Below are 25,645 nucleotides of genomic sequence, written 5' to 3' on the forward strand. Positions count from 1 at the left end.
TGAAGCTGCTATAAACACCCACGTGCAGGTTTCAAGAGTAATTTTATTTTATTTTGTTAAAGATTTTATTTATTTATTTGAGAGAGAGAGAAAGAGGGTATGAGTGGGGGGAGGGGCAAAAGCAGAGGGAGAAGCAGAGAGCGCCATGCAGGGCTTGATCCAAGGACCCTGGGATCATGACTTGAGCCGAAGGCAGATGCTTAACCGACTGAGCCACCCAGGTGCCCCTCAAGAGTAATTTTACATGTATAGAAAAGTTGCAAAGATAGTACAGAGCATTCCCCATATACCTTTTCCTCCGTTTACCATCTAGTGTAAATCTCTCCCACAGCTATGGTACATTTGTCAAAACTAAGGGATGAACATTGGTATGTGTTACTATTAACTAGATCTTACTCAGATTTCACCATTGTTTCTACTTAATTTCCTTTTTCTGTTTCAGGAGCCCACCCAGGATACCACATTTATTTTAGTTTTAATTTATAAGGGCAGTTTGGGTGTGTGTGTACATTAAATGCATTCATAAAATTCAGCATATCTTGAGACAGTGGATGTGAACATAGCAGCTCCAAGGAGCTGCTGTTACTTAATCAAGTGAACACATTTAATTATGACATTGTTACTTAGAATTTTTGGAAAGTTTGTTTTCGGTTTTGGCACAGCAGGCAGATTTCCCAGTGTACAAAATGAGGATTTGTTTTATTAGGTTGCCGTTTCTAAACAAAATACTGAGGCTTGTTGAAAGAAGGTCATCTTAAGGTTATTTCAAGACCCAGGAGGAAACCGGTTGCCAAGTTTTAATAAAAGCTGTCAGTGCATGATTTTTCAAGTTGATATGCAGGATGAAGTGTTTGGTTGGTTCTCTAATGAGCATCTCCAAATGTTTTGCTGGCAGAAGGACTCCATGAAAGATGACAGAGGAAGTTATTGTGATAGCAAAGTGGGACTACACTGCCCAACAGGACCAGGAGCTGGACATCAAGAAAAACGAGCGCCTATGGCTGCTGGACGACTCCAAGACGTGGTGGCGGGTGAGGAACGCGGCCAACCGGACGGGCTATGTGCCGTCCAACTATGTGGAGAGGAAGAACAGCCTGAAGAAGGGCTCCCTCGTGAAGAACCTGAAGGACACGCTAGGTGAGTGTGCCCACTCAGTAGGACCCGGAGTAGAGCTGAACTACTTCCTGTGAGGGAAGGCGAAGAAGCCTTGCGTGTTTGGAGGGGAGAGCATTCATCTTTTTAGTTTGTGTGTGTGTTTTTAAAAAGGTCTGTTTTAAAGTTGACATCTTTCTGGTTGTCTTTTTTTTAAATCTCTGAAAATGAAGCAGTCACGGTGGAGAAATACCATGTTTGTCATTTCCTGGAGATGTTAGAGTCTGGAGTCTTATGGAAGTTGACACTTCTGTGTTGGGGACCCCTGCACGTGTCTCTGTCTCCTGACATCAATATTCTGGAGGTTCATGATGTGCAGTTACCACCTCCAGAAATGTCAACTGCTCTGCCCGTGTCACCCCATCAGGTCTTGCGTCTCACACAGCTCTCTCCATGTGGCCTTCATGCATACAGTGGGAAGGAGCAAAGAGCACTTTGAACCGCGTGGATTTTTTTCCCCCTCTCCTAGACTGATGATGCCCATACCGCAGTCCTGGCCAGTGTTAGACAGGTGGCCGTGGGTGTGCACCAGTGTGGTGCCAGAGGCTGGCATCGGTCACTCGGGTGCGGAGTGTTGGGAGCTCAACCCAGCTGGTTCGTCATCCGGTTTTCTTCCACGTGCCCTGTATCCCAACATGACCCAGGCCACCTTGAATCACCTAAAGTTACTGGTGTCCGCTCTTGTCTTAGTGTGCATATCCAATGTACTTACAGTAGTGACTGCTTCAGATGATGTGGGGAAGTAACTGTGAGGGCCTCGCCAAAGAACCATGAGCCGAGCTGCCATTTGCAGAAGTTGGTGTTACCTCCTTATGAGTCTAATGTGGGTCATACCTGAGACTGCTGGTTATCATTTAAGAGCTTGGTATGAAATAAGTCAAATTATCACCTGTGTTACATTTACTTGACTTTTCCCTTTCTGTTTTTAACAGGAGGATTTGTTTCATGTGGGGTGGGAAGGGAGCAAGTGGGAAAACAAAAGAAAATTATACACCAAATGCAGCGGGTGTTGCAAAATGTTCGTTTTAAATTTATGCAATCTTGAAGAGTCTGCTAGTAAAGTCTCTTCAGATCCACTTAAAGACTTCATTTATTGGGTAGTGTTTTTGTGTTAGGGCTTAGGTTATTTCTGTGATGTGGAAAGAGAAATGAGACACAGGCCTGAGTATGAATCATGCCAGTTATCACAGATTCTGAGGCTGATGTAGAAATTTCATTTTGCATGAACAGTCTGATTCTTTTTTCCACTAACCTGATAACCCCTGTAATTTTTTTTTTCCCAAGTCACTTTGAAAGAAACATTGTTGTCCTTTAGCTATAACTCTTAATTAACTTTGGCAGAAATGCAGTTAGCATGAACAGATAAATACCTGAGCTTAATTTTATTTATTTTTTCCAATTTCAGCCTCTTATCCACCAAAGTACCTTCTTTGGGAGCTGCTGAACATCCTTGACTTGTTTCATTTTCTTTCTTACCCATTTTTTAATACTGGGAAATTGAATGAGATGATCAGAAGGGAAATAAGACAAAGCAAGCACTCCAAACTATCTAGAAATTCCTTGGAATACCTTGTCATTTTTTTTTTTCCTTCACTTGGTAGAAGGAGAAAAGACAAAGCCTCAAATTGAAACCATTAACCAGATGTCTTACTCTGTGTCTACTTTTTCTCGAGTTGTGATCTGCTTGGCGTGCTGGGAAACTGTGGCCCTCTTGTCATAGAGGAGAGCCTTACTCCACCAGCCACTCCCCGTGCTGCATGCTGGGTGCTGCGTGCTGGGGTACTGTGGGCTCTCAGCATAGAGGAACCTCACTCCACCAGCCCCTCCCAGCGCTGGGTGCTGGGGATACTGTGGCTCTCAGCATTAGAGGAACCTCACTCCACCAGCCCCTCACGGTGCTAGGTGCTGGGTGCTGGGCCACTGCCCCGCCCCTGACAGATGGCCACCCAGCTCTGCCAGAATACTTCTACCTCGACAGTCAGCCAGTTCCATTTTTGGAGAACACAGATTGCTCGAAAGCTCTCCCTTAAATAGAATCAAAGTTTGCTTTTCTTTAACTTTTTCCCCTTGGCTCTCAAGAGCTGCCTGAGTTAATGTGTGCTCCTCTCTTGGAAGATGACAGCTCCCCACCAGGCCTCAGTCACAGTTCAGGCGTGCATCTGCTTGGACACATTTGTGCTAAGCATTACGTGTTGTAAAAACACAAATAAAATTGTATTTTCAACATCCGTATCTGGAGAAATGCTCCCCCACCACCACCGTTTTTGTGTATCTTTTTATTTCGTGTTCACCATGTTGCCCCGAAGCCTTGCTTTTGTTGCACCAAGAGAGACTTTGGTATTCCAGCATGAGTTTTCCATTGCCAAAGGAAGTACCAAAGGGAAGGGAGGCCCCTCCCCCCAATAAGAAATCCCCACAGTCGAGTGACTTCTTAATCCCCCACAGTTGGCCCTGACATGGCATTGTTGTCAACAAGGAAGGTGAGAAAACCTTCCACGGCCTGTCCTGCCTCCCACTCGTCCCTATGGCTAGAAAGATTGGAGCCAGGTGTTTGTGGCTCCCTGCTTTTAAAGTATTGTCACCAACATGCTGTCACAATTACAGTGTGATTTTATTTATTTATTTTTTAAAGATTTTATTTATTTGAGAGAGAATGAGAGAGAGTGAGCACATGAGAGGGGGGAGGGGCAGAGGGAGAAGCAGACTCCCTGCTGAGCAGGGAGCCCGATGTGGGACTCGATCCTGGGACTCCAGGATCATGACCTGAGCTGAAGGCAGTCACTTAACCAACTGAGCCACCCAGGTGCCCCTACAGTGTGATTTTAGTTGATGGTGCAGCCAGCAGAAATTCTCTCTAGTGCGTATTAGAAGGAGTGAAAATTATGTTGAAAACTACACGGCATTGTGTCGCCCTTCCAGTAGCTACTCATGGTGTCATCCACGTTTGTGATTTTTATGCTATGGAAATCCACCTGATTCCTCAATCCGGAGTAAAATTTCCCTGGCAGGTGCCTGGTTTGGAATAAAATAGCACCGGACTCCCCAGCAAAGTCACAGTGTTATAAATGTGTTTACGTCTCTGTTGCAGAGAACTGGAACTCTGGAGCTCCCTCCTGCTTTCTTATACCCAGTTACTCTGTTGAGGTCAGTGGAAAATTCAGTTTAATCACATGTAATACTTGGTTACAGTAACTTCTAGAAAGCAGTACCTTTGACAGAAAGATCTCTGTTAGGAAAGGATTCACATTCTTTCTTTTCCTTTAATAATTTATAATTGAATAAAACAATATGAGCTCTTATTTGCACATGAGCAAAACATTTATACACTGGATCTCCTCTCATACTCAACTTATGATCATGAATAGTCAAAGAGAACTTTTCCGCAGATAACAAGGGGCAATTGTTAAGATTCTCCTGGCTGAGCCCACTTGATGTTTTGAAGGGCTCAAACCGTGCAGTTCTTTGCTTTGCGATGAAGAGCATTCCTGGTCTACACTCTGGCCTTGACATTGCAGCCTCCTTATTAAATCATGTAGGTTAGGTGTTTTAAAGCACCGTGCTGCATCTTTTGAGATGAGGTGGCTGCTTCCAGGGAGGTAGTTTTCAAAGATTCTCCCTCAGACTACTGAAGAACGATTTTTGTTATAACTTCATGACAGCAGCTGGGATCCAGCAAAGCCCCAAAGGTTAACTCTGTTCTCGGTGGTTCACTGAAGTCCATGTGCTGCCTTGGGTTGCCTAAAACGATACGGTTGCATTTAGAAGCTATTAGCAACCTCCTCGGGAGGGTTTGTTCCAAGGCACACATGCTGTTTGCTGACCACCTTTCTGGGTATCTGGAGTCAGAGTGATCCCCCACACCCCCCACCCCCACCGTTGTTTCTTTAGCGTTTGTCCCAGTGTGACCATACCTAAGGCCAGTTAGCACCCTACCAGTGATTAGGCCCCGGACTCCCATCCCTGATTCCAAGCCAGACCTGGGAGCAGAGGGAGACTCCCTGATGCTAACTAACTGTAAAATAGCCCTCGGACCCTGCTGGGCTAATGCTTTCAGACAGGGAGGGGGCAGTTCCTATGGGTGAAATTCCCAAGGCCCCTAGAGGCAGAGCCATGCTGGGATTGACTTCAGGGGGCTACATGACTTCCCCAGGAACACACTGCTAGTCCTTTTGTGGGATGGAGATGGGATTTCATCTCAAACTTGAATCCAAATCCAAGTTGAATACCCGGATTTAGTAGGTAGACATCTGATAGAATTCTATTGCAGAGACAGGCAGTTGGAATATTAGGGGAGATTTTCTTGAAACCCAATCCTTTATTTTAGAGACGAAAAACATACTAGCAAAACTTGAATGGGCTCAGAGAATTGGGAATAATAACGCATTGATGTTAACTTCCTGATTTGATGGTTGTATTGCGGCTGTGGAGGAAAATGTCTTTATTTGTAGAAATACACACTGAGCGTTTAGGTTTGTTGGAACATTGTGTAGACAGGGGAGTGGCTCTCAGATGGCTCAGGGAAAATAAGATTTTTGCGCCATTGTTGTAACTTTACGTTAAACTGAATGGACGGACGTGAGTGGTTTGGGGACCACCCCAAGGGTCTAAAGTTGGCTTGTAGCAGAGGAGATATAACTTGGGCTCCCCCACCCCCCACTTTGTCTAGGCATCTACTTATCCTAAATTTGGCTTCAGCCTTTCAGAGATCAGAGTATCACTGAGCACCTGCTGCCATTGGACCTAAAATGTAAGAATAACACCGGGTGTAGACATGTCCGACTGATGCTTCCTGAGAATGCTTTCCCACAATACTTGAGAACTTTAATTATCCAGAGTTCTGTCCTTGTCACTAGCTTGCAAGTGAGAGGATCCCTGCTGCTTGCTGGATTAGCCTGGACTGTTCAGTCAGTTCAGTGTGTTATTTTTCTGTTGAAGTGGAGAGAGGGAGAGTGATGGTCAGAAATGACCTCCTGGGCTCACCGCTTCCACGATTGTGTGGACTATGAGGGAATTTTTGTTTAGAGACCACAGGATTGTGGATCTCTGCCGTGCTTATAGATGTGCTCTGAGGGCTTGAGCCAGGGCAGGTGGTCAGTTAAAAATGAACGGTGAGTAACGAATGCCCCAGCCTGTGGTTGTGGGAGCTGTGAGTCTGAGTCTGTGCTCTCCCCTCCTCACCCTGTCTCTGGGAAATCCCTTCTGAGCAGCTTCATTCCCTGCTGAGTGACTTCTGAAAACAGTAACCAAAGCCTTTGAAACAGAGATGCAAACATTATGTGCAGATCGGCATGGTGTAATAGGGTATGTCTGGATCAGAAGTGGGAGCCTGGCCGGATGTTGTTTCATCTGATGGGATATGAAGAAAAGAGAAGGTTCAGTCCCTGACTTTGAGAAGCTTGTGATAACTGGGGAAATGACACTGGCACAAATAAGCAGTCCTCAGCTGAGCTGTGGCACTGTCTCGGCCTGTCTCATTGAAAACTGCAGTGTGGGCCTCTGTCCTACCCTTCACAGAGCCATATGCATAGTGGTTAGGAGAGAGACTCACCGCCATGTTCAGATCCAGTCTTTATCAAACTGTTGAACCCTGTGAACCTCAACTGCGTCATCTGTAAAATGGGATAAGTGACTGCTTGTCTTCTGCAATTGTTGAGAATTGAATGGAGTCATTCAGTAAAGAATACCCAGGCTGAGTGGACCCTCAGGAGAGCAGATGGGGCTTCAGATGAGGAAGAGAGAACATAAGCCAAGATTTGGAGGCTGGAATCCAAATTGTGTCGGAGGATGTTCAGGGAGCTAGCTGGACTAGGGTGAGGGAGAACATGGGGGCATCCTGAGGCATCCGGGTGCCCCACATGGCACGCCCTGAACACCAGGCCCGGTACCATTTAGAAAGGGAACCCCCAAGAGTTTCCATATGGTGGACAGAGATGACCATCAGAGTATGCAGGAGGCAGCCTGGTCCTCAGGAAGGGACTAGAAAGGACCTGTCTGTCCGTAGGAGGCTGGGAATGAGGCCTCAGAGCCACCCAGGGGTGATGTTGTAAGTCCTGAGCTCAGCAGTAGAGGGGGATTTCACAGGAAAGCCCCAGGACTCTGTGTTGACTGGGTATGGAGCAGCTAGAAGTATTAGCCACAGACGACTCTGGGGTTCTGAGCCTGAATGAATGTCCAGCAGAGAATTTGGGAAGTAGGAAGAGAAACAGGGCCGTGAGGGCAAGACCTGTTTGAGTTTGAGGTGACTGCAGGACATCTGTGAAAATGTTCAGTGGGATGTTTCAGGCATGAATGTCAACTTCAGGAGACAAAATTCAGATGTTTGTGATAATGTACTTCTTATTTTTAAGTGATTTTGGTTTTGGGCTTCTGTGTAAATATTTTTATCCAGGGCCCACAGTGGAGACCTGACATTTCTTCAACAGTGTATTAGGGACCTCAGATAGTCTTTCAGTGTTTCTTTTGTCCCGAGGACTGGTCCCAGGCCTCCAGTCCCCTTTGGAGCTCTGTCACCACAGCCGTGCTCTGGCAGAAGAGCCTGCAGGCTCCCTGAGCCCACATTCCCTGTGCTCCTGACATTCCCTGCAAAAAAAGTGTCTCCCCCACACCCCACAGCCAAACCAAAAGCGAAATGCCGCTGAAAAATTCAGACCAGGACCCCAAAACAGATTTTGTGTGCAGTCTGCCAGTGAGCGGACAGTAGTAACCATCTCTCTCTGAGTGTCTCGTTGTGCCCGGTAGCATGCTAGGTGCCTGCATGCATTTCTGTTTTCATCTTCACAGTAACTCGAGGAGGGATGTGCTGATACCCTGGGTCCCCGTGTGAAAACCGGGAAGTTAGGGATGTGCCCAGGAACACGCAGTAAGAGACAGGGTTGTAATTCACACCACTTCTGCCCGACTTCAACCTCTATTGTTGTTGATCAGCTGCTAGAATTGGGGATTCAGATCGGGCAGGGTTGGGGGGACACACACAGTGCCTGCCAGTGAAATCCACCCCTCCCTGGGTCCCCACCCACACAGCCATTGTGGTTTCTTGCCACTCTTGCTCTGGCCCCTAAAATGCTAGGGGACCAGCTCCTTCAGTGGGCATCATTTTCTCCCTGACCCCAAGGGAGTCACTTAGTAATTCTGCCCAGTTCCTTCATGTGGAGGTGAGCAAGAGCCATTCATTAAAATGATTTAGAAGCTGAATGTCACGGGAACATGTCTCCTTGTCTGAACATTGATTTTTATTTCGGGAGCCGTTTGGCCAGCAGCAGGCCTGTAACCACCACTACTGGGCACATACATTTCAGCCGTCTTGGCCACTCATGGTTTCTCTGGACGACCCAGGTCTCTGCAAACAGGTATTTCTCAGCCCTGTAATCTCTGAGATGCTGGTACTTTATCAAACTACCATTTAATGCAGCATACTTATTTTTAAAAGCCTGGAAAATATGAGAAAATACAAATCACCTGTGATCTCCTCACCCAGAACTTATCTCTGGGTCTGTAATCATCTGTGTCTGTTTTCTCAGTAATTTATACACGTATATAATGAGAACCACGATGTGTAGGTGACTCCTCACTGTTACTAATACTGCTATTAGTCTGGATGGTACCAGGCTCTTTCTGCAAGGTGCACGTGCTGATCCCAGCACGTCCCTGAGTTCTGGATATTCTGTCAGCCATGCAAGAGGAGAAGCTGATTTCTTTGTGGTACATTTGTCAAAGAAGTAGTTTGTTTCCTAGTTGGAATGTTCTTCAAGAGTAAGAAAATCGCTGTTAATCTTGCTGGAAGTCACTTAAATGTGATTCCTAAGCTATGTCTCTCTGAGGAACCAGTTCTTTGTTTCGAGAAAGTGCAAAGCCAAACTATTCCTCATGAAAAGTTTGTATATAACACATAGAAAGATTAAGGTAACACCTTCTGATTTTTGTTTTAATCCCAGTATAGGTAACATGCAGTGTTCTATTAGTTTCTGGTGTACAGTACAGTGATTCAACACTTCCATCCATCACCCACTGCTCATCATGACAGGTACACTCCTTAATCCCCATCACCTGGTAACTCCTTTTGATTTTGAACATTCAGTTCCTCCAGCCAGTTATCACCCCTCCACAGTAACAAAACAGGGAGTCTGAGTTACATTTAGCATGTGAAGTTTACCTTGCTGGTCTCTGTTGTATAATCTACCGTTGTTATGACCATGAATCACCTACACTTCTCATAATTTGGAATTCTTTAGGATTCTGTCTTGGGAGCTCTCGTTCCCAGTAGAAGTGACCTGCCAGATGTATTGCCCACATAATATGGAAGCTTCTACGGCAATTGTGGTGCCAGCGACCCAAAATAAACTTGGATTTGTTTTTGTATATCATAAGCGTCCAAGTATTTAGAACCAAAAATGTAAAACAACTCACAACAGATTAGTGGGAGGATAATTAGAGACGAGACAGATTGTTAAAAAGAATGCTAACGAGAGAAAAGCCAGGAGAGGCAAGGGGAAATGAGGAGGGGTCTGTACCCCAGAAAACCAGGAGAAGCAGGCGTGTAGTCTGCGAGAGCCACGTTGCCTATGGGTGTGCGAGAGCCACATCGCTCTTGGGCTGGACATTACCCCCCCCCCCCCCCCGCCGTGCCCTGAGGAAGGAGGAGAACACAGGTTAAGTACTTCCCAGAAACCGATGTCTTGTATGGTGCTTGTTAAAATTACCATTTTCTGCTTCAGTTTTCTAAAGAACATAGAGAATACCCTTTCTTGACTAAAGAGTTATTCATGTAGGAGCCTCAAGTTTTAGAACAGAGAAACATGAACTAAAAATGCCTAGGAATTAAAGTAAAATTTTCTTACCATGTTTCTAACTGCATTTCCCCATATGGCACACTCTTTTTTAAACCCTCTCCATATGTCTCAAATGTTCCTTCTCACTGTTACATTTTTGGGTCTGTTCCCTGGGGGTAGACATGGAGGGCAGAGAGGGTATTTGTTTACCCGCATGTGCTGCGGTGCTTGATGCTGAGCGCCTCAGATCCCTGCAGGGCCCGCCTGGGCAACTCCTTGTGGTGCCTCCTCCCGCTGAGCCCCTGCTGGGTGCTCATCACTGGAGGGCAAGTGGGCACCTGCAGGACCCATGCCTAATCCCCACACTAGGCTGGAGTGTAATTGGCAGGCTGCAGGCAGCCCTCCACACCGTTGATGCCTTGTCTTCATACTTCCCCAGCTCTGCTGCGAACCCACAGACTCTACAAGCACCCCCAGTTGCTCCAGTGGTTCTCACAGCCAGGAAGCCACCCGGAGGGCAGTTCTTCATCCATTTTTAGGGCTAGAGCCATCGTGTTTCCTTGGAGTGGGCCATTCTGTGGCAGTTGTTTGCAGGAAATCTCGCTTGACTTTGTATTTTTGTTTTTTTCAGGGAGCAACACAGTGGATGGTCTGACTTGGAAAATTGGAGTGTTTATAAGTAGAGCATGAATTGTAGTCGTTCTTCAGCTACTAGTTTAATCTGGCTAAATCCATAATGTTTAATCTAAGGTGCTAAGAAAAATGCTGTGGTGACCATTTGAACCCCTTGAGGTTCTTCCGTGGATTTTTTTTTCTTTTATCCAAATATGTATAGTTAAGTTTAAAAAGTGGAATTCATTTGAGAGTTTGGCTCTCTGTAGAACCCTCGAATACCAGAATGAGGCTTGAGATAACCTGGTCCAAGCTTTTCTACGAAAATCAGGCAAATTGAGTGACTTGCCCAAGGTTGCAAGGCTCATTCACAGCAGAGCCAGGCCTGTCCAGGTGCAGGCAGGACGCTGTCCATGGAAGCCAGACATGAGGAGGGCCTGGAGGCCAGGAGCCCAGAGACATCAAAGGCCCCTTCTTGGAGCACAGGCAGGTATAGCCTGGCATCTTAGTAACGGTGTCTGCCCTGTCCAGAGCAGCATGTGAGCCTTTCTGCTCATCCCTACTGGGAAAACAGGGCTCCTTTTTCACCCTATGCGAAGGCCCATTTTGCACTGATCGCTCGTTCCCTCTGACTGATCATGACGGTCCTTGTGACGTCACTGCTCCAGGTCAGGACCTGGAAAGCAGGAGTGAGGTTGAGGGCCGGACTGCCCCCAGAGCATTTAGGAAGAAAACAGGTATGTGCCCACCTCTGTTGGGAGAACACTGCTTGTGCTCTTCTCCACTTGCCCCTGCCTGTGTTCTCAACCAGGAAGGGAAACCCTTAGATGTTTTAATAATAGCAATAAACACAATGACGGCGGTCGCTTGGTCTTTTGCTGTGTCTGAGACACTGCGCTTCACGTGCTCCCCCATTCCTGGACCTTCCTAACAGCCCACAGAGGCACCGATATCCTCATATTACAGATGAAGAAACCGAGGGATAGAGATGCTATTGAACCACCGAGGTCCAAAGCTAGTAGTTGGTGTGAGAACCAGGCTTGGAATGCAGTCTGAAGTATGGTTCCATTGTCTCTGCCCGCCACTTGCCACCTGTGTTTTCCCCACGATTGTGCCTGTCCCTTTACTTGTTTGCATGTATTTATCATATTTCATCTTACTTAGCAGGTACGGTCCTAAAAAGTTGCATGCGTGCTGAGCCTCTGCCAGTGGATTGACACGTTCAGTAATATGGCAGTGTGTCGTAGCTGAGCCGCACCACGTCTCATACACCCCTTTGCATATTCAGAAATGCTTGTGCTAATGGGTCGGGAATATGTGTTGAGAGGTACTAAATATGTATATTTTTAATTAAAAATTATAATGAAAATTTTAAGAAATTCTTTTCATTGGCATCTGTGTTACCATTCGACTTTCACATTTGATAGAAAATCCTATATTGTAAATGATTTTTTTTTTCCGGGCTTAAATGTTCGACCATGTTACTTAACTGCCCGCTCACATGTGAACAGGCTTTCTGATGCCCAAAGATGGAAATTCCAGTTCAGAGCCCTGGACGCATAGCCCCGTGTGACTGCCCACCTGTCTCTGAGCTGGGTCTTCGGATGGCTGCCCATTGGAAGAGGGACCACCTGGGCAGAGGGATGGCCAGTAGTCACTATGTCCCTCCCTCAGCTGGCAACCCCTACTCAGGCAGTGGGGGTTTGCCTCCGGTTAGGCAGCCCTCTTCCATCTACATGTGGCCTTCCTCCCTCTGGTGTTGGGAGGGTTGCTAATCGTGATCACGGTCCCCTCTCAGTAATGTGTTAACACTCCCGGCAACATGGGTGTGTATCATTGGAGAGCTCAATTGGGAAGGACAGATCAGTGCCTACAGAATTGTGGTGGTGAGATAGGAAGTGGAGTTTATTAACTTGAGCAAACACTTCCTGAATGTCAGGCCCTGAGGCCACAACAGGACCAAGCACCATCTTTCTCAGGGTGCTAATGCAGCACAGTGAGGCGGGCACTGAAATCAAGGTGGCAGAGTACTATGGGGGGCCATGGGGGTTACATGACATTTTCCTGTTTGAGGATCTTAGCAGGGGTTTGGGATCAGCCCTCGCTTTACTGTGGGGGAAAGGCCCACAGGAAGTTAGTTACTCGCTGACCCTGAGTCCTGCCCATGAGCTCCTGGTGTTTCCCATGGTCATATTGCCTGGGGTCTGGCCGTGGAGATGCAGACTGACTAAGCTTTTGGGAAAAACCTTGGTTTTCATTTTTTAAAAGCTAGATTCAAACCACTGGAGGAAGAAAGTTTCCTGGCCAACTTGATACTCCAGTCTCCTTTGTTTCTAGCCCAGCCTGGCTGTCAAAAGGATGTATTCTCCCCTGTTGTTGTCAGACCTTACAGAGAGCGTGGATGGACTGTGGCACCCAGCGGCAATGACAGTAAGGCTGGTTTGCAAATGAAGCTGTTGCCCAAAGAGACACAAAAGCTGCCAAGGATGCATTTAGTCCTTTGTCTCACAAGTGGTTAGAAACTTAGTATTTCCCCTTCTTTCAGCCTATCTGGTCCTGATGGTGAGCCATGGTGCCAGGTGGAACTTTTTCTGCCAGCAGGACACTCAGAAGAGGGTTCAGTTGACAAGCTTTTTGCTTTGCCCAGCACAGTTCAGCCGGCCTCCACCGTACCCGTCTTCGCCCCAGCACGGCCAAGCTCTCCGGCCTCATCCCACATCCGGCCCTCCCACTGGCCCTCCACAGCGTGGCCCCACGGCCTCCTTCATGTCCTGCTCATAGCCCCGTGCAGCCTGTCTCCTCTGCCCCCACGCTGCCTCTCCTCTTCTGAGCTCATCCCTGGTCCGCAGTTGGTGACGTGTTTGAGCCTCTGTGTGACAAAAGAAACATGCTCACTGAAACAGCTGAGTGAGGGAATTTTTGTTTGAGTCGACTTTGACTTAGATTTGGCCTTGTCTGAAATAAGTTGTGCTGAAGAGCGTGGCCCCCCCCCCCCTTGAGCTGCCCTTGGGGTTTGTGTATGTTGGATATTGTGGTGTTTTAGATCACTGAGTGTACAGAAGAGAGAATTCAAACAAAATATTGCTGTTCTTCAGTTTTGTTTGTGAAATTTGAAATTACTCAAATTTAAAATAAATTACTGGACTGTGGGGGAAAAAAAAGATTTTTTATCTGGTGCCTAAGATACCAGCCACAGTGAATTCATTTGGGACCATCGTAAGTCAAATACGCTGGCCCCCATCAGATTGAGGTTCAGTGGTGTGGATCGGTTAAGCCTGATGTCTTTGGCCACCCAGTGCCACAGATTTCCCATGATGGCTCTTGCAGTAAGTATTTTCAACCCAGGATTCTCTGGGTTTAGGAAGCAGGCACGCCAGCCCGGCAGCTAACCGTGACCTGGCGGGGACGCTGGCCCCCATCCTCACTGTCCCACCCACACTCCCGTATTCAAACCTGGGTGCTCCCAAGCTATGACTGTATTTTTTTGACTTTCTCACCCAAATATAGCACTTTGCTAAGGGGGAATCAACAGTTTGGCATATTGAAGGAGGTGGGCTGGAAGGAGTGAGAGTGGGGGTGGGCAGTTGTATTTTTCAGCACTCTTCATTGGAGTGACAGAAAGTCAAATCAAAAGTAGACAAGATAAAAAAAAAAGGAAATTTTTTAAAAATGTTTTATTTATTCAAGAGAGTCAGAGAGAGAGAGAGAGAGAGGCAGAGAGAGAAGCAGGCTCCCCACCTAGCGGGGAGCCCGATGCAGGGCTCGATCCCCGGACCCTGGGATCCAGACCTGAGCCGAAGGCAAACGCTTAACCATCTGAGCCACCCAGGCGCCCCATAAAAAAAAAAAAAGGAAAATTTCAAAAGAGAATCCGTCAGCTCACATCACTGGGAAGTATGGTTGGATCCAGGGGCTCTTCGTCTCATTCTGGGCCTCATCCCTGCTCAGCCCTTCATTCTTCACAGACTTCTACAAACGTGGGCAACTCCAGGTGGAGAGAGCCAGTACTCCTTCATAACTGCGGTGGGTGGGAGTCATGGGTCCCCTATGGATGGCCCAATGGGGTAGGGATGGCCCTGCTGAAGCCATAAGAGGAGTATCCCTTCTCTAAGCGATAAAGGATACTGAACAGTTGAAAACAACAACAGAGGACTACGGCATTGATTTTAAATGGTCACCCTTTAAAACATAGGAAGTTTAGGGGCACCTGGGTGGCTCAGTCGGTGAGTGTCTGCCTTCGGCTCAGGTCATGATCCCAGGGTCCTGGGATCGAGCCCCGCATCGGGCTCCCTGCTCTGCAGGAAGCCTTCTTCTCCCTCTCCCACTCCCCCCTGCTTGTGTTCCTGCTCTCGCTAACTCTCTCTCTGTCAAATAAATAAAATCTTTAAAAAAATAAAACATCGGAAGTTTAGTAAATTTGAGGGTTTTTTTCCTTTATATATATATCAAATATTTTGATCCTAAATTTCGGCACTGGTGAAAGCTAATCTTCTGGCATAGCTAAAAAAACCAGACACAAATTAAATGCACATGTAATAGCACAAAAATCTATTAGAAGCCAAACATTAAATATATCCTAACCTTATATGAAAAATTACTTTGGACGCTTTGTACCCTAATCACACTTTGTCAGATCTCCTTAGTATTTAAAATAAAAGCCCTTTGGAATTTTTAGTTGACGCTTATAGCAGCCCCTAACCCTAATGGGGGAAATCCCCACAAATTAATGACCTTCAGTCTTATTGTAAATGGCATTTTAGGTACAAGGAAGCTTTCTGGTTAAATCTGCTTAATGTTGCAGGTCCGATAAGTAACAAAAATAAAATGTCTTTGCTATGGACCTCCTAAACTCGGGTGTACAATGTCTAAACGAATCGTCTAGAATATACTTCTGAACTATCAAATTTGTTTGACATTTTGTCTTAAATCTCCAGAACCCCAGCTGGAAGGTGACAGAGCATATTTTGAAGTCGTCTGTTATAACATCTCTTCATCTTAAAAGGAGTATTTAAAAGATTTTGACTTGAAATCACCAACATTAATAATGTATGACATATTCAAGCTTTTATGAGAATTCCGCCTTTAGTGCATGTAATTTTATTCAAGAAAGTTAAAATGTGCTCATTATTATCAATGAAAATGTAACCCAGGATCAAAGATCCAGAGCTTGGTGTAAGAAAATCATCACAAAAGCTGAAAAGTGTAGTTTGTTTAGATCCAACTCTCCTGTTTGCCACTTCAAATCATATTTTTATTACTGTTATTAGATGCAGATAAAGTTCATGGAACAAGTTGTGGCTGGTCTTTAACGTGACAGCTCCGGAGGTGGCTCTGTCAAGGAGCTTGTTCACCAACTGTAAATCCAGTCCATCCCAGGCAGCCTGCGCTCATGGGTCTCCACCCTTCTGTGCAGTGTGACCGCTAACTGGCCTGGAATCCTGGGCTGGCGTTCAGGCTCTCCAAGACTTTTACCCATCTCCATATGTGGAGCACATCGTCCAGCACCTTCCTGCCCAGGACCCCTGGTGGAGCAAGGAGAGTGTTAGAGCTGCTGGGGGCGGGGGTTGAGGGGTTGTGGACCCCAGTTGTTCTGGGAGCCTAATCTTTAGCTTGGAAGTTAAAATCCTGGTCACTTGTGAGCACATGCTACATGAGACAGCGTCTTTTTCATTTTTTAACAGTGATTTCCATTCGTTCTTTGTTCTTTGTGCGAAGATGTTGCGGTTTATACATTATTGAACAAACTGTAGAGGAAGTCATTACTTGGTGAAAAAATGTTACTTAGAATCACGTAATACAGCATGCCAGCAATCACAGAGACTTTCTGATGGTCTCATTCTAGATATTCTCATCCGTAATACGATTCATGCAGAGCACAGTGCAGCAAAGCCTCCAACCAAAACGCTCAAGCACCAAATAAAATCTGTGAAGTTGGATTTTATGATTAACGGGAGAATGGAAAGAAAAGCCCATCATCTGAAGTAATGTCAAATCTTGCTGAAACACCCAGTACTCCCCCATGCTTCAGGTCCCATGTAGCGGGGTCTGGAACTGCCTGGTATCCTGTATGTATCCAGCTCCCATACTTAAGAGAGAGGGTGTTGGAAAAGGGGTGTGGCCCAGCAGGGGCTGCTGCGCTTGGGCTCTTCTTTCTGTCCACAACCCAGGCTATCCCAGGAATTCATGTTTGGGCCAAGATGAGCAGGCCTTATGGGAAAGTGTGTTCTTCCAAAAATATGGCACAGAGAAGGTGTGAGTTAGAAACACTGGTTAATGAGGGCTTCCAGTCCACCACGTTTGGTTAGTTACTGTTTACTTATAGTGGGTAAAGATTGCCTGAGACTTTGCAGAAGAGTGTGAGGATTTGCCTCTCCTGCTGGGAAAATGTGTAAAGTTCTAAGAGAAAGAAAAATCCCATTATCTTTGTTAAAAAATCAAAAACACACATTGGAATTCAAGGTGCTTTTGCTACAGCTGGGAGAAGTAGATGGTATGACTTGAATGAAAGAAGAAGAAATAGAGCAGATGTGTGGGCAAAATAGCCACAGGAAAGGGGGGAGGCTGTGGAATTCCTACTCTGCCTCCTTCCCTAGAGGGTAACAGGTTTCCCTTTAAATTAAATGTTGCCTGGAGCGTGGACACTGTGCAGTGTTTTGGGGCTTTGGGCTGGGCGGGCACAGCCATCCTCTGAGACGTCCGTGAACCACACTGCCTGTTCTGCATTCAGAGATTTCCCTTTGAGCCTTTGAGATCTCATAGCTGCCGCATGGCAGTGGCCTCGTGGCCTCATGGTTACTTGTGATACGTTTCTTATCCCAAATCTTCACTCCCTGAACCTCAGCCCAGCTTCCACCTAGAGACGCGGGCCATTTCCTTTCCCTAGGATCAGAGGGAGCACTCATCATGGCTTTGGAGGGTTTTATGGAAAGTGAGGATAGACTTTTGACACTCCACAGACCTCATGCATTTACCGTAGAAATCATGGTACAGGGTCTTCTGATCCATGCTCATGGATTAAATAGACCTTTATTGGTGCACGAGTCTGCACCACTTCACTGGCTGTATGTGTTGGGCCAGTTCCCTGATCCCCCTCAGCCTCAGTTCCCCCCCTGCAGAAATGGGGGGATTCTTACTTTGTTACGGGACTGTTGGGAGTGTTCAGATCATGTAGGTGTCAGTAAGGTCAGGTTCCTCCCAGACACCTGTCTCTTGAATTTCACTGCCTCTGCAGCTATATGTGACAGTGCTCCCATGGAATAATGGTTCTCAGGTGCCAGAAGCTCGCCAGGCAAGCTTTCTATTTTGGTGGCCATCTCGCATGGGTAAAGTTGTTGCCAAGACTGTTCAGAGGACTTTGGCCCTCTCCTGATAAAATATGTCTGAGAAAAAAAGAAATTCCAAGCCCTCACTCAGTCAGAGTAGTAATTGTTATTCATAGAGCGCTCCCTGTGCCTTATATTACGTCTGCATTTAGGTACCTGTTAGGGGCTGAATTATGTCCTCCAGAATTCATATGTTGCAGTCTTAACCCCTAGTAAGTCAGTGTGTGACTAGACTTGGTAAAGGTCCTTTAAACAGGTCATTGAGTTAAAACGAGGTCTTGGGAGGGGTGGGTCCCAGTCCAGTGTCACTGGTGTCCTGTAAGAAGAGGAAATTAGGACACAGACATGCAACGAAGGGAAGCCCATGTGAAGACACAGCAAGAAGGTGGCCATCTGCCAGCTAACGAGGGAGGCCTCAGAAGGAAACAACCTTGCCGACATCCTGATATTTTGACTTCTAGCCCCCCAAACTGAGAGAATATCAGGTTCTGTTGTTTACGCCCCGTGGGCTGTGGTACTCTATGGTGGCAGCCCCAGCACACTGACACAGTGCCACTCTCTAAGGTCTAATGCTGTCTCTTCTGCTCATCTTGACACTTTTCTGTGCCGATGAGTATTCTGAATCCTGCTTTTCTGTACATATTTTCTCAAGTAGCTTTCATTACTCACAAATTTGGAAAGGTCTATTAGAAAGTTATTTATAGGAGCGCCTGGGTGGCTCAGTTGGTTAAGCATCTGACTCTTGGTTTTGGCTCAGGTCATGGTCTCAGGGCCGTGAGATTGAGCCCCATACCGGGTTCTGTGCTCAGCAGGGCGTCTGCTTGAAGATTCTCTCCCTCTGCCCTTCCGCCCCTCCCCTCACTCACACACACACACACACACACACACACACACACACACACACACTCTCTCTCTCTCTCTCTCTCTCTCTCTCCCTCAAAATAAATAAATCTTTTTAAAAAATGTTATTTGTAAATATTATTTCTTGAAATCTTGTTACCAGTAGAAATTGTCCTCTCCCTGGTCATTGCTGCCTTAGCATGCGGACTTCTTGATGAGGCTTAGAATACCTTGGTGCCCGAGCCTTCTGGACAGAAGTGTACTTTCATGAACGGTCTGCCTTCTGGATTCTGGAGCTAGTGAACCACCACAGTGCTCTCTCACGCATAGCTAAATTAATGTGGGTTTGAAATCGCATGAGAGGATTCATTTGAAGATTTAGAGGTTTATGTTTTCATGTGAAGTGAGTTAACTTGTAAGTAGAAGTCTAAAATCTTAACTTGGTTTAATATCCTGGTTTACTTTTGTATTTCCTATATGCTTGAATAAAATGTTGTATAAAAAACACACACACAGAAGCCATTTGTTTAAAGAATTGGTATGTTCGCCTAAAAACCTTGTGAACAGTCCCTTCACATCGCTGTGCCGTCCAAAGGCCTTTCAGCGGCTGGCCCCCGCTGGAGGCACTGAGCGGGGCTGCGGAGTCTTAGACCAGGGGTGAGCCTGCTCTAGGAGGCAGTGTGCAACACTCCAGAGTAGAGGATGATCACAGGGCAACGTTTTGTTCCCCTTGAACTCCTGCCCATCAACACGGGAGTAGAAGCAAAGGTAACTCTTAGGATCATTCTGTCTTTACTCCATTTAAAGGAAGAAAATGAGAGGTACAAGCTACCCATAAAAGTGTCATGGGAAGGGGAGGGGGGGAGAATCTGCAAATGGCCAGAGTTTCCATACCATCAAAATCTCCACATTGACCAAGTTAGGAGGTGATGCAGAGCTGGTGGGTGGCAGCCATCTATTAAGAAAAGCTGGGGAGCATGGCCCACCCTACAAGTCTGGTGGCACACCGCAGCTCTGAGCGTTGATGCGTCTTCCTCCCCTAGGCTCACTTCTCAAGAAGGTTCCAGAATTCTCTGCATTCTACCCGGGCTGAAACATTTTTGCCTTAGGGCTTTTCAACACTGTTTTCCCCATGCCCAGGAAGAAGTTTCACACTGCAACTCAGCACTCAGTCCCTTATGTAACTGAAGCAACAGACTATGCTTGATGCACTTTGAGATTTTCTTATTCCCTTAAAGAAAACCAAAACAACTCAACACACACATACAAGATGGTCACAATCCATTCAGTTGATTTTATGATCCACTAGTGGGTTTTGAATCACAGTATGAAAAATTCTGCCTTAGACTTAACAGATCAACTAATTTTTTCTAATTGGCTCATCACAGGTGGGAAACAAGTCTCTTGTTTTGAAAGGACAGAATTGCAGGAAGAGAAGGGAAGGAGGGTATTGGTTTGTACCCAGTGGGGCCAGTCTGCTGCCAGGCAGCCCTGGGAGGGTCTTGAGTGTCCCTGGAGTGGTGCAGGTGGTGGGCTGGCAAGGTGGGAGCAGGGCGGGCAGCTCTGACCACTCCTAGACTTGGAGCACGTCTGAGTTCATCAGTCCAACTTCCCTCTGGGTACAAGAAGGCCGAAGACATCCTGTCTAAGCCTTTCTACCTTATTTTTCTCTCTGAGGGGCACAGGAATTTTCTAAAAAGTATCATCCTTCAGAAGGAAACTAGCTTTCTGCTGTTTTGTTATCTTTTTGTGCTGCTAGTACTCTGGTATTCTTTCAGAAGTGAATGAGAGAGAGGAGGTGTCGGAATTCCCAGCTTTTGCCAAGGCGCACCTCACCTGCACCTCCTTTTGCCCGGCGGTGGCTGTAGGGTGTGCCCACAGTAGCCCCCGTGTGTTGGAGGGATGGGGAATTGTGTCCAAGCACCAGTGATGCCCCTGCGTGCCCACTGAGCCCTTGCTCTGTCTCCACAGGCCTCGGCAAGACCAAGAGGAAGACGAGTGCACGGGACGCGTCCCCGACGCCCAGCACGGATGCCGAGTACCCTGCCAATGGGGGCGGCGCCGACCGCATCTACGACCTCAACATCCCTGCCTTCGTCAAGTTCGCCTATGTGGCCGAAAGGGAGGACGAGCTGTCCCTGGTGAAGGGGTCACGTGTCACTGTCATGGAGAAGTGCAGCGACGGCTGGTGGCGAGGCAGCTACAATGGGCAGATTGGCTGGTTTCCCTCCAACTATGTCCTAGAGGAGATGGACGAAGCGGCTGCCGAGTCCCCCAGCTTCCTGAGCCTGCGGAAGGGCACCTCCATGAGCAATGGCCAGGGTGCCCGGGTCCTGCACGTGGTGCAGACACTGTACCCCTTCAGCTCGGTCACTGAGGAGGAGCTCAACTTCGAGAAGGGGGAGACCATGGAGGTGATCGAGAAGCCCGAGAATGACCCTGAGTGGTGGAAGTGCAAAAACGCCCGGGGGCAGGTCGGCCTAGTCCCCAAGAACTACGTGGTGGTCCTAAGTGATGGGCCCTCCCTGCACCCCTCGCACGCGCCGCAGATAAGCTATGCGGGCCCTGCGTGCAGTGGGCGCTTTGCGGGCCGAGAGTGGTACTACGGGAACGTGACGCGGCACCAGGCCGAGTGCGCCCTCAACGAGCGGGGCGTCGAGGGTGACTTCCTCATTAGGGACAGCGAGTCTTCGGTAAGTGCCCCGGGGTGGCTGAGGTCTGCCCGCCGCAGTGTGCTGCTGTGTGTGTACATCGCACCCCACACTGGTCGGCACCGTTCCCTCTCCACACACTACGCGTAGCCAAAGAATGTTTGGCCCTCCCGTTAGCCTAGAGCCCCCCATATTTGGGGCTCCAGTTAAGCTAGAGGAATGCGATTTGCCTGTAAACCCGCATAAGGTTGCTGCTCTGTAATAGACTTAAGTCTGCAGTGGGTGTAGGAACCCAGCTGGGGAAGGTGGCCATCACTCTCCTGCAGACGTACCCTCGCGGATGGGAAGGTAAGTCAAAGAGCTTTTTAGCTCCCGAAGGTGGTTTTCCTGCTCTACTGAGATTACCCCTTTAATGGTCTACAGACTCAGACATCATTTTCTCTCCGGGCTTTCCATTCTGTTCATGACCCCACTCCCCCTACCCCAGCCCTGGTGGTTGACTCTGTTTCCTTTCTGGGTCCTAGGCATGTCTGCTGCACTCAGCGGGAGGGGCACCTGGTTTCCGACACAGCCTTTGTTGGTTGGTTTGTTTTCCTTTTGAAACCAAACAGTCCTAAGGTCATCTCCACTGCAGGCGGCATCGCGGAGTTCATCTCCGAAAAGCTTTTAAAGCACTTATGAACAGAATTGAAAAGAAGACAGGGCTTGAGAGAGATGAGTTTGCGTGTGTAAACTGAATCAGAGGTATGAGGCCGCTTGACTTGTAGCAGATCCATTTCTAGCGGTAGACAGATGTGGGGTTTGTGTTTTGGGGATGTGGCTGGTCCTGTCTGGAAGAACTGGGCCAGTGTCATGCAAGGTCACGGTGTAAACGTTCTGGAAATACTCAACCCAACGGGTTTTGTTGATCCCTTTGCAGATACACCTTCCATATAGTAAGATTCCCCCGAAACAAGACTTCTGTAGGTAGAGTCCGTTGCAATACGTTGTATTGGTTCTAGCAGTTTTCAGTTTATTTTTTTAAATGCAAACTGTAAGATTAGGAAATATGTGATCTGTACTGTAATTGGTGTCCTCTGGGAAGGTTGGTACCACCATCAGTAAGTGCATATTCAAGACTCCTGCAGACTGATCTGAGAGGAATTCAAGGCCACAGAAATGTTTTTCCTCTTCTGAGAGGCAGCTGTGGTCTGTTCTTTCCGGGTCAGGAGGAGCATCGTGGTGGTGGCAGCCAGACCCCTCACGGTGTCAGCAGGTCAGAGGGTTGACGGCCACCTTAGATGTGCTGAGGCAAGCACACCAGGCCTGGATATTGACTCCCTCTGAAATCTGAACTGAGATGTTCTTATCCAGCCGCCAGAGCTTATCGTTGCTGGGAAGACATCAGATTGAATTGTTCTCACGTGACGTAAGCTCTGTGCATAGCTTCCTTTAGATCATGCTGGAGGCTTAGGAGAATGAAGTATGCTGCACGTTTAACTTTTGAGCAGAAACTTAGAGGAATCACTGGAAAACCAATTACAGTAGAAGGTGGTTGGTCCACAGTACTTAAGGGATAAGTATAATCCCCAGTCAGAAAGTATAATCTTGATTTAGAAATTTTGAGTTCGAGGGGTGCCTGGTTGGCCCAGTCGGTGGAGCATATGACTCTTGATCTTGGGGTTGTGATTCAGGCCTCACGGGTGTAGAGATTACTTAAAAATAAAAAAAATAAAAAGTCCTTAAAAAAAAGAAGAAAGAAATTTTGAGTTTTGAAGACACTTCTAGAATGGGGAGGGGCCAAAGCAGCCCTTAGCCTCATTCATTGTTCTTCCTGTCTAGGGCTCCGGGACAGGGTAGATGAGAAAAACGCCCTCCAGATTGCTGGCCTTGGCGTGGACCTCCTACTACGTTTCTGTAGGAAAAGCATACTCAGTGGGTGTCACTGGGTTCAGAACTCTGGGTTCTGTCTGAACCCAGAGACCAGATCCTTGTGAATAGGGAGGGGTACAGGCACCCCTCTTTTCATTGTGCTTCACAGATACTGTGTTTTTCACAAATTGAAGGTTTGTGGCAGCCCTGTGGTGAGCAAGTCTGATAGGCACCATTTTCCACCAGCATTTGCTCACTTCGTGTCCCCATCCCGTTTTGGTAATTCTCACAGTATTTGAAACTTTTTCATTATGTTTATATTTGTTATGGTGATCTGCGATCAGGGATTTTGACTCCCTGAAAGCTCAAGGTGATGGTTAGAATTTTTTAGCCATAAAGTACTTTTTAGTTGAGGCATGTACATTATTTTTTAGACATCATGCTGTCACACACTTAATAGACTACAGGGTGTTGTAAACCTGACTTTTATGTGCTCTGGGAAACCAAAGAATTCATTTGATTCGCTTTAGTGTGAGATTTGCTTCTTTGCGGTGGTCTAGATGATCTCTGAGGTGTGCCCACACTTGCATTATCTGGGTTCTGTCTTAGCACTGGAATAAGCTCCATTGTCTTGTTTGTCTCCTATTATGAGAATATGCTGACTTTCTAAATAATTGAAACATTAATTTTTGACATTTTTATAGGACCTTCTCCGGATTTTTTGCATTTTTGTCTTAACTTAGAAAAGCAAGGTATGAGACACAAATAGTGTGATTCCAGGAGGATGGAGGCAGGAGATGGCCCTACATCAGCCCTGCACCCTGACTAGCACCAGGGTGAGGAGGGCCACATGACCTGATGGTGTGCAGGGATGCCTTGTCCTAGTGGCTTGTGCCATGACACGTGGCATTTTCCACTCTTGGGATGCCTGCCTTGTGCCAAAGGGAGGCTACAGGGGTCTCCAAGGCATGTTGCTGCATTTCTCCCAACAGCAGACCTAGGTCTGCTTTTCTCGCTCATACCCGGGTCATCTGAGGCTGTTGAGGAACTTGAAATGGATGGACAGAGGGACAGATCCATTCCTTATTCATTTTCCACCATCTACTGACTGCCTCTGCCTCTTGCCAGTGCTCTCTTACCCCTTCCTCTCCTTCTTTGTCTTCTTTCTTATTCATTTTGGCTCTTCTGAGATGAGAGTCTGGCTTTCAAAGCAACCACCAGACCGGTGTGAGCCCTTAATCTAGCAGTCGTAATCTGACAGCACATCGTGTCATGCCGGGGTCAGAAAGGTTTCTGATGGGGTCTACATTCTTGCAGGACACAGAGACGTCGTTTCGCTTGCCTCATCTCTCTTGCAGTCTTTGGGCCTGGGACTTTCCTCTGATTGAGGTTACCACGGGACACCTGACTTCTGAATAAGCACAGTAGCATTTTTTGAGCCCTTCTTCCAGATAGGCCTCGTGAAGATCTCCTGAGTGATTCCAATATAAATAAGTGAGGCGCTTGCTTGACGTTATCTTGCATTTAAAAATTCTCAGTATTTCTCTGTTTTGAAAAATAAAAATATACCCAACGCTGAGCCCTAGGACATGTGTGCTTTTGGGGGAGGAGAAGTGCATATTTTGGAAAAACCAACACAAACATTGCTGCATCCCGTGCTAGCCAGTGTGAGTGATGTCATGGGTGTTTTCGGAGGTATCTGTCAGGCGTGTTTTATCAAGGAATGAACAGAATAACCAAATAATCCTGTTCGGGCTCTCTTTCCTGTCCCAACTCTCAATACCTACTCTGTTTTCTACCATCTTCTCTCGCTTCTTCTCCACTCCATAATCGTCATTTCTTCTCAGCAGCTCACGGTGAAGACAGCATGGTTTCTTATTCTCCATGTTCCGCTGCCTGCCTTCCCCTGCGAATCCAGAGCTCATTAAGTCTAGAGAATTCAAAGTTCATACCTGTCCTCTGTGTGCTCCTCATACATCCTTATGTATTTCCCCACACTTACTCTATGGATACAGCTGGAAAGCTGTGCCCACAGCTAAGAATACCCAGCAGCAACGTTTCCAGTAAGCTGTGCAAGTTGTCAGTAGTTAGCTTTCCAGGTGCTCTACCCTCTGTCCTTGAGAAGGTTATTCGGAAAGAGACAGCTTACACCTGGGATGCGGTCGGCCAAGGGCCCTAGCTGTGGTTTAGGGAGCTATTTTCCTCTGCCAGACTTTAAAAATCCCAGAGAGATCTCCTTCTTCCTCACGTGTATTATGTTTCACAGTAGGATTTGGGTACTAATTTCTGGTCATACACTGCATTTGTTTTTTTTTGTTTTTTTGTTTTTATTGGAGAGAGAGAGCACAAGCAGGGGGAGCGGGCAGGCAGAGGGAGAGGGAGAAGCAGGCTTCCCGCTGAGCAAGGAGCCCAATGTGGGGCTCTATCCCAGGACCCTGGGATCATGACCTGA

The 25,645-nt window shown here is 47.1% G+C and overlaps 1 protein-coding gene across 6 annotated transcripts in view; it reads left to right on the forward strand.

Moving 5' to 3' along the window:
* The window catches only part of NCK2 (NCK adaptor protein 2), a 153,443-nt gene that overhangs the window by 112,556 nt on the left and 15,242 nt on the right, over window positions 1–25,645 (forward strand). For 4 of the 6 annotated variants that reach the window (XM_027621760.2, XM_027621758.2, XM_027621759.2 and 1 more), the window contains 2 exons: window positions 896–1,137; window positions 20,663–21,384. In XM_027621760.2, the coding sequence (XP_027477561.1) occupies window positions 912–1,137; window positions 20,663–21,384 (948 nt within the window). In that variant the 5' untranslated portion in view covers window positions 896–911. The remainder of the gene's footprint in view (window positions 1–895; window positions 1,138–20,662; window positions 21,385–25,645) is intronic. The other 2 variants (XM_027621762.2, XM_027621763.2) reach the window with 1 other exon arrangement.

The sequence above is a fragment of the Zalophus californianus genome, chromosome 8, assembly GCF_009762305.2.
Source record: "Zalophus californianus isolate mZalCal1 chromosome 8, mZalCal1.pri.v2, whole genome shotgun sequence".
Classification (NCBI taxonomy): Eukaryota; Metazoa; Chordata; class Mammalia; order Carnivora; family Otariidae; genus Zalophus; species Zalophus californianus.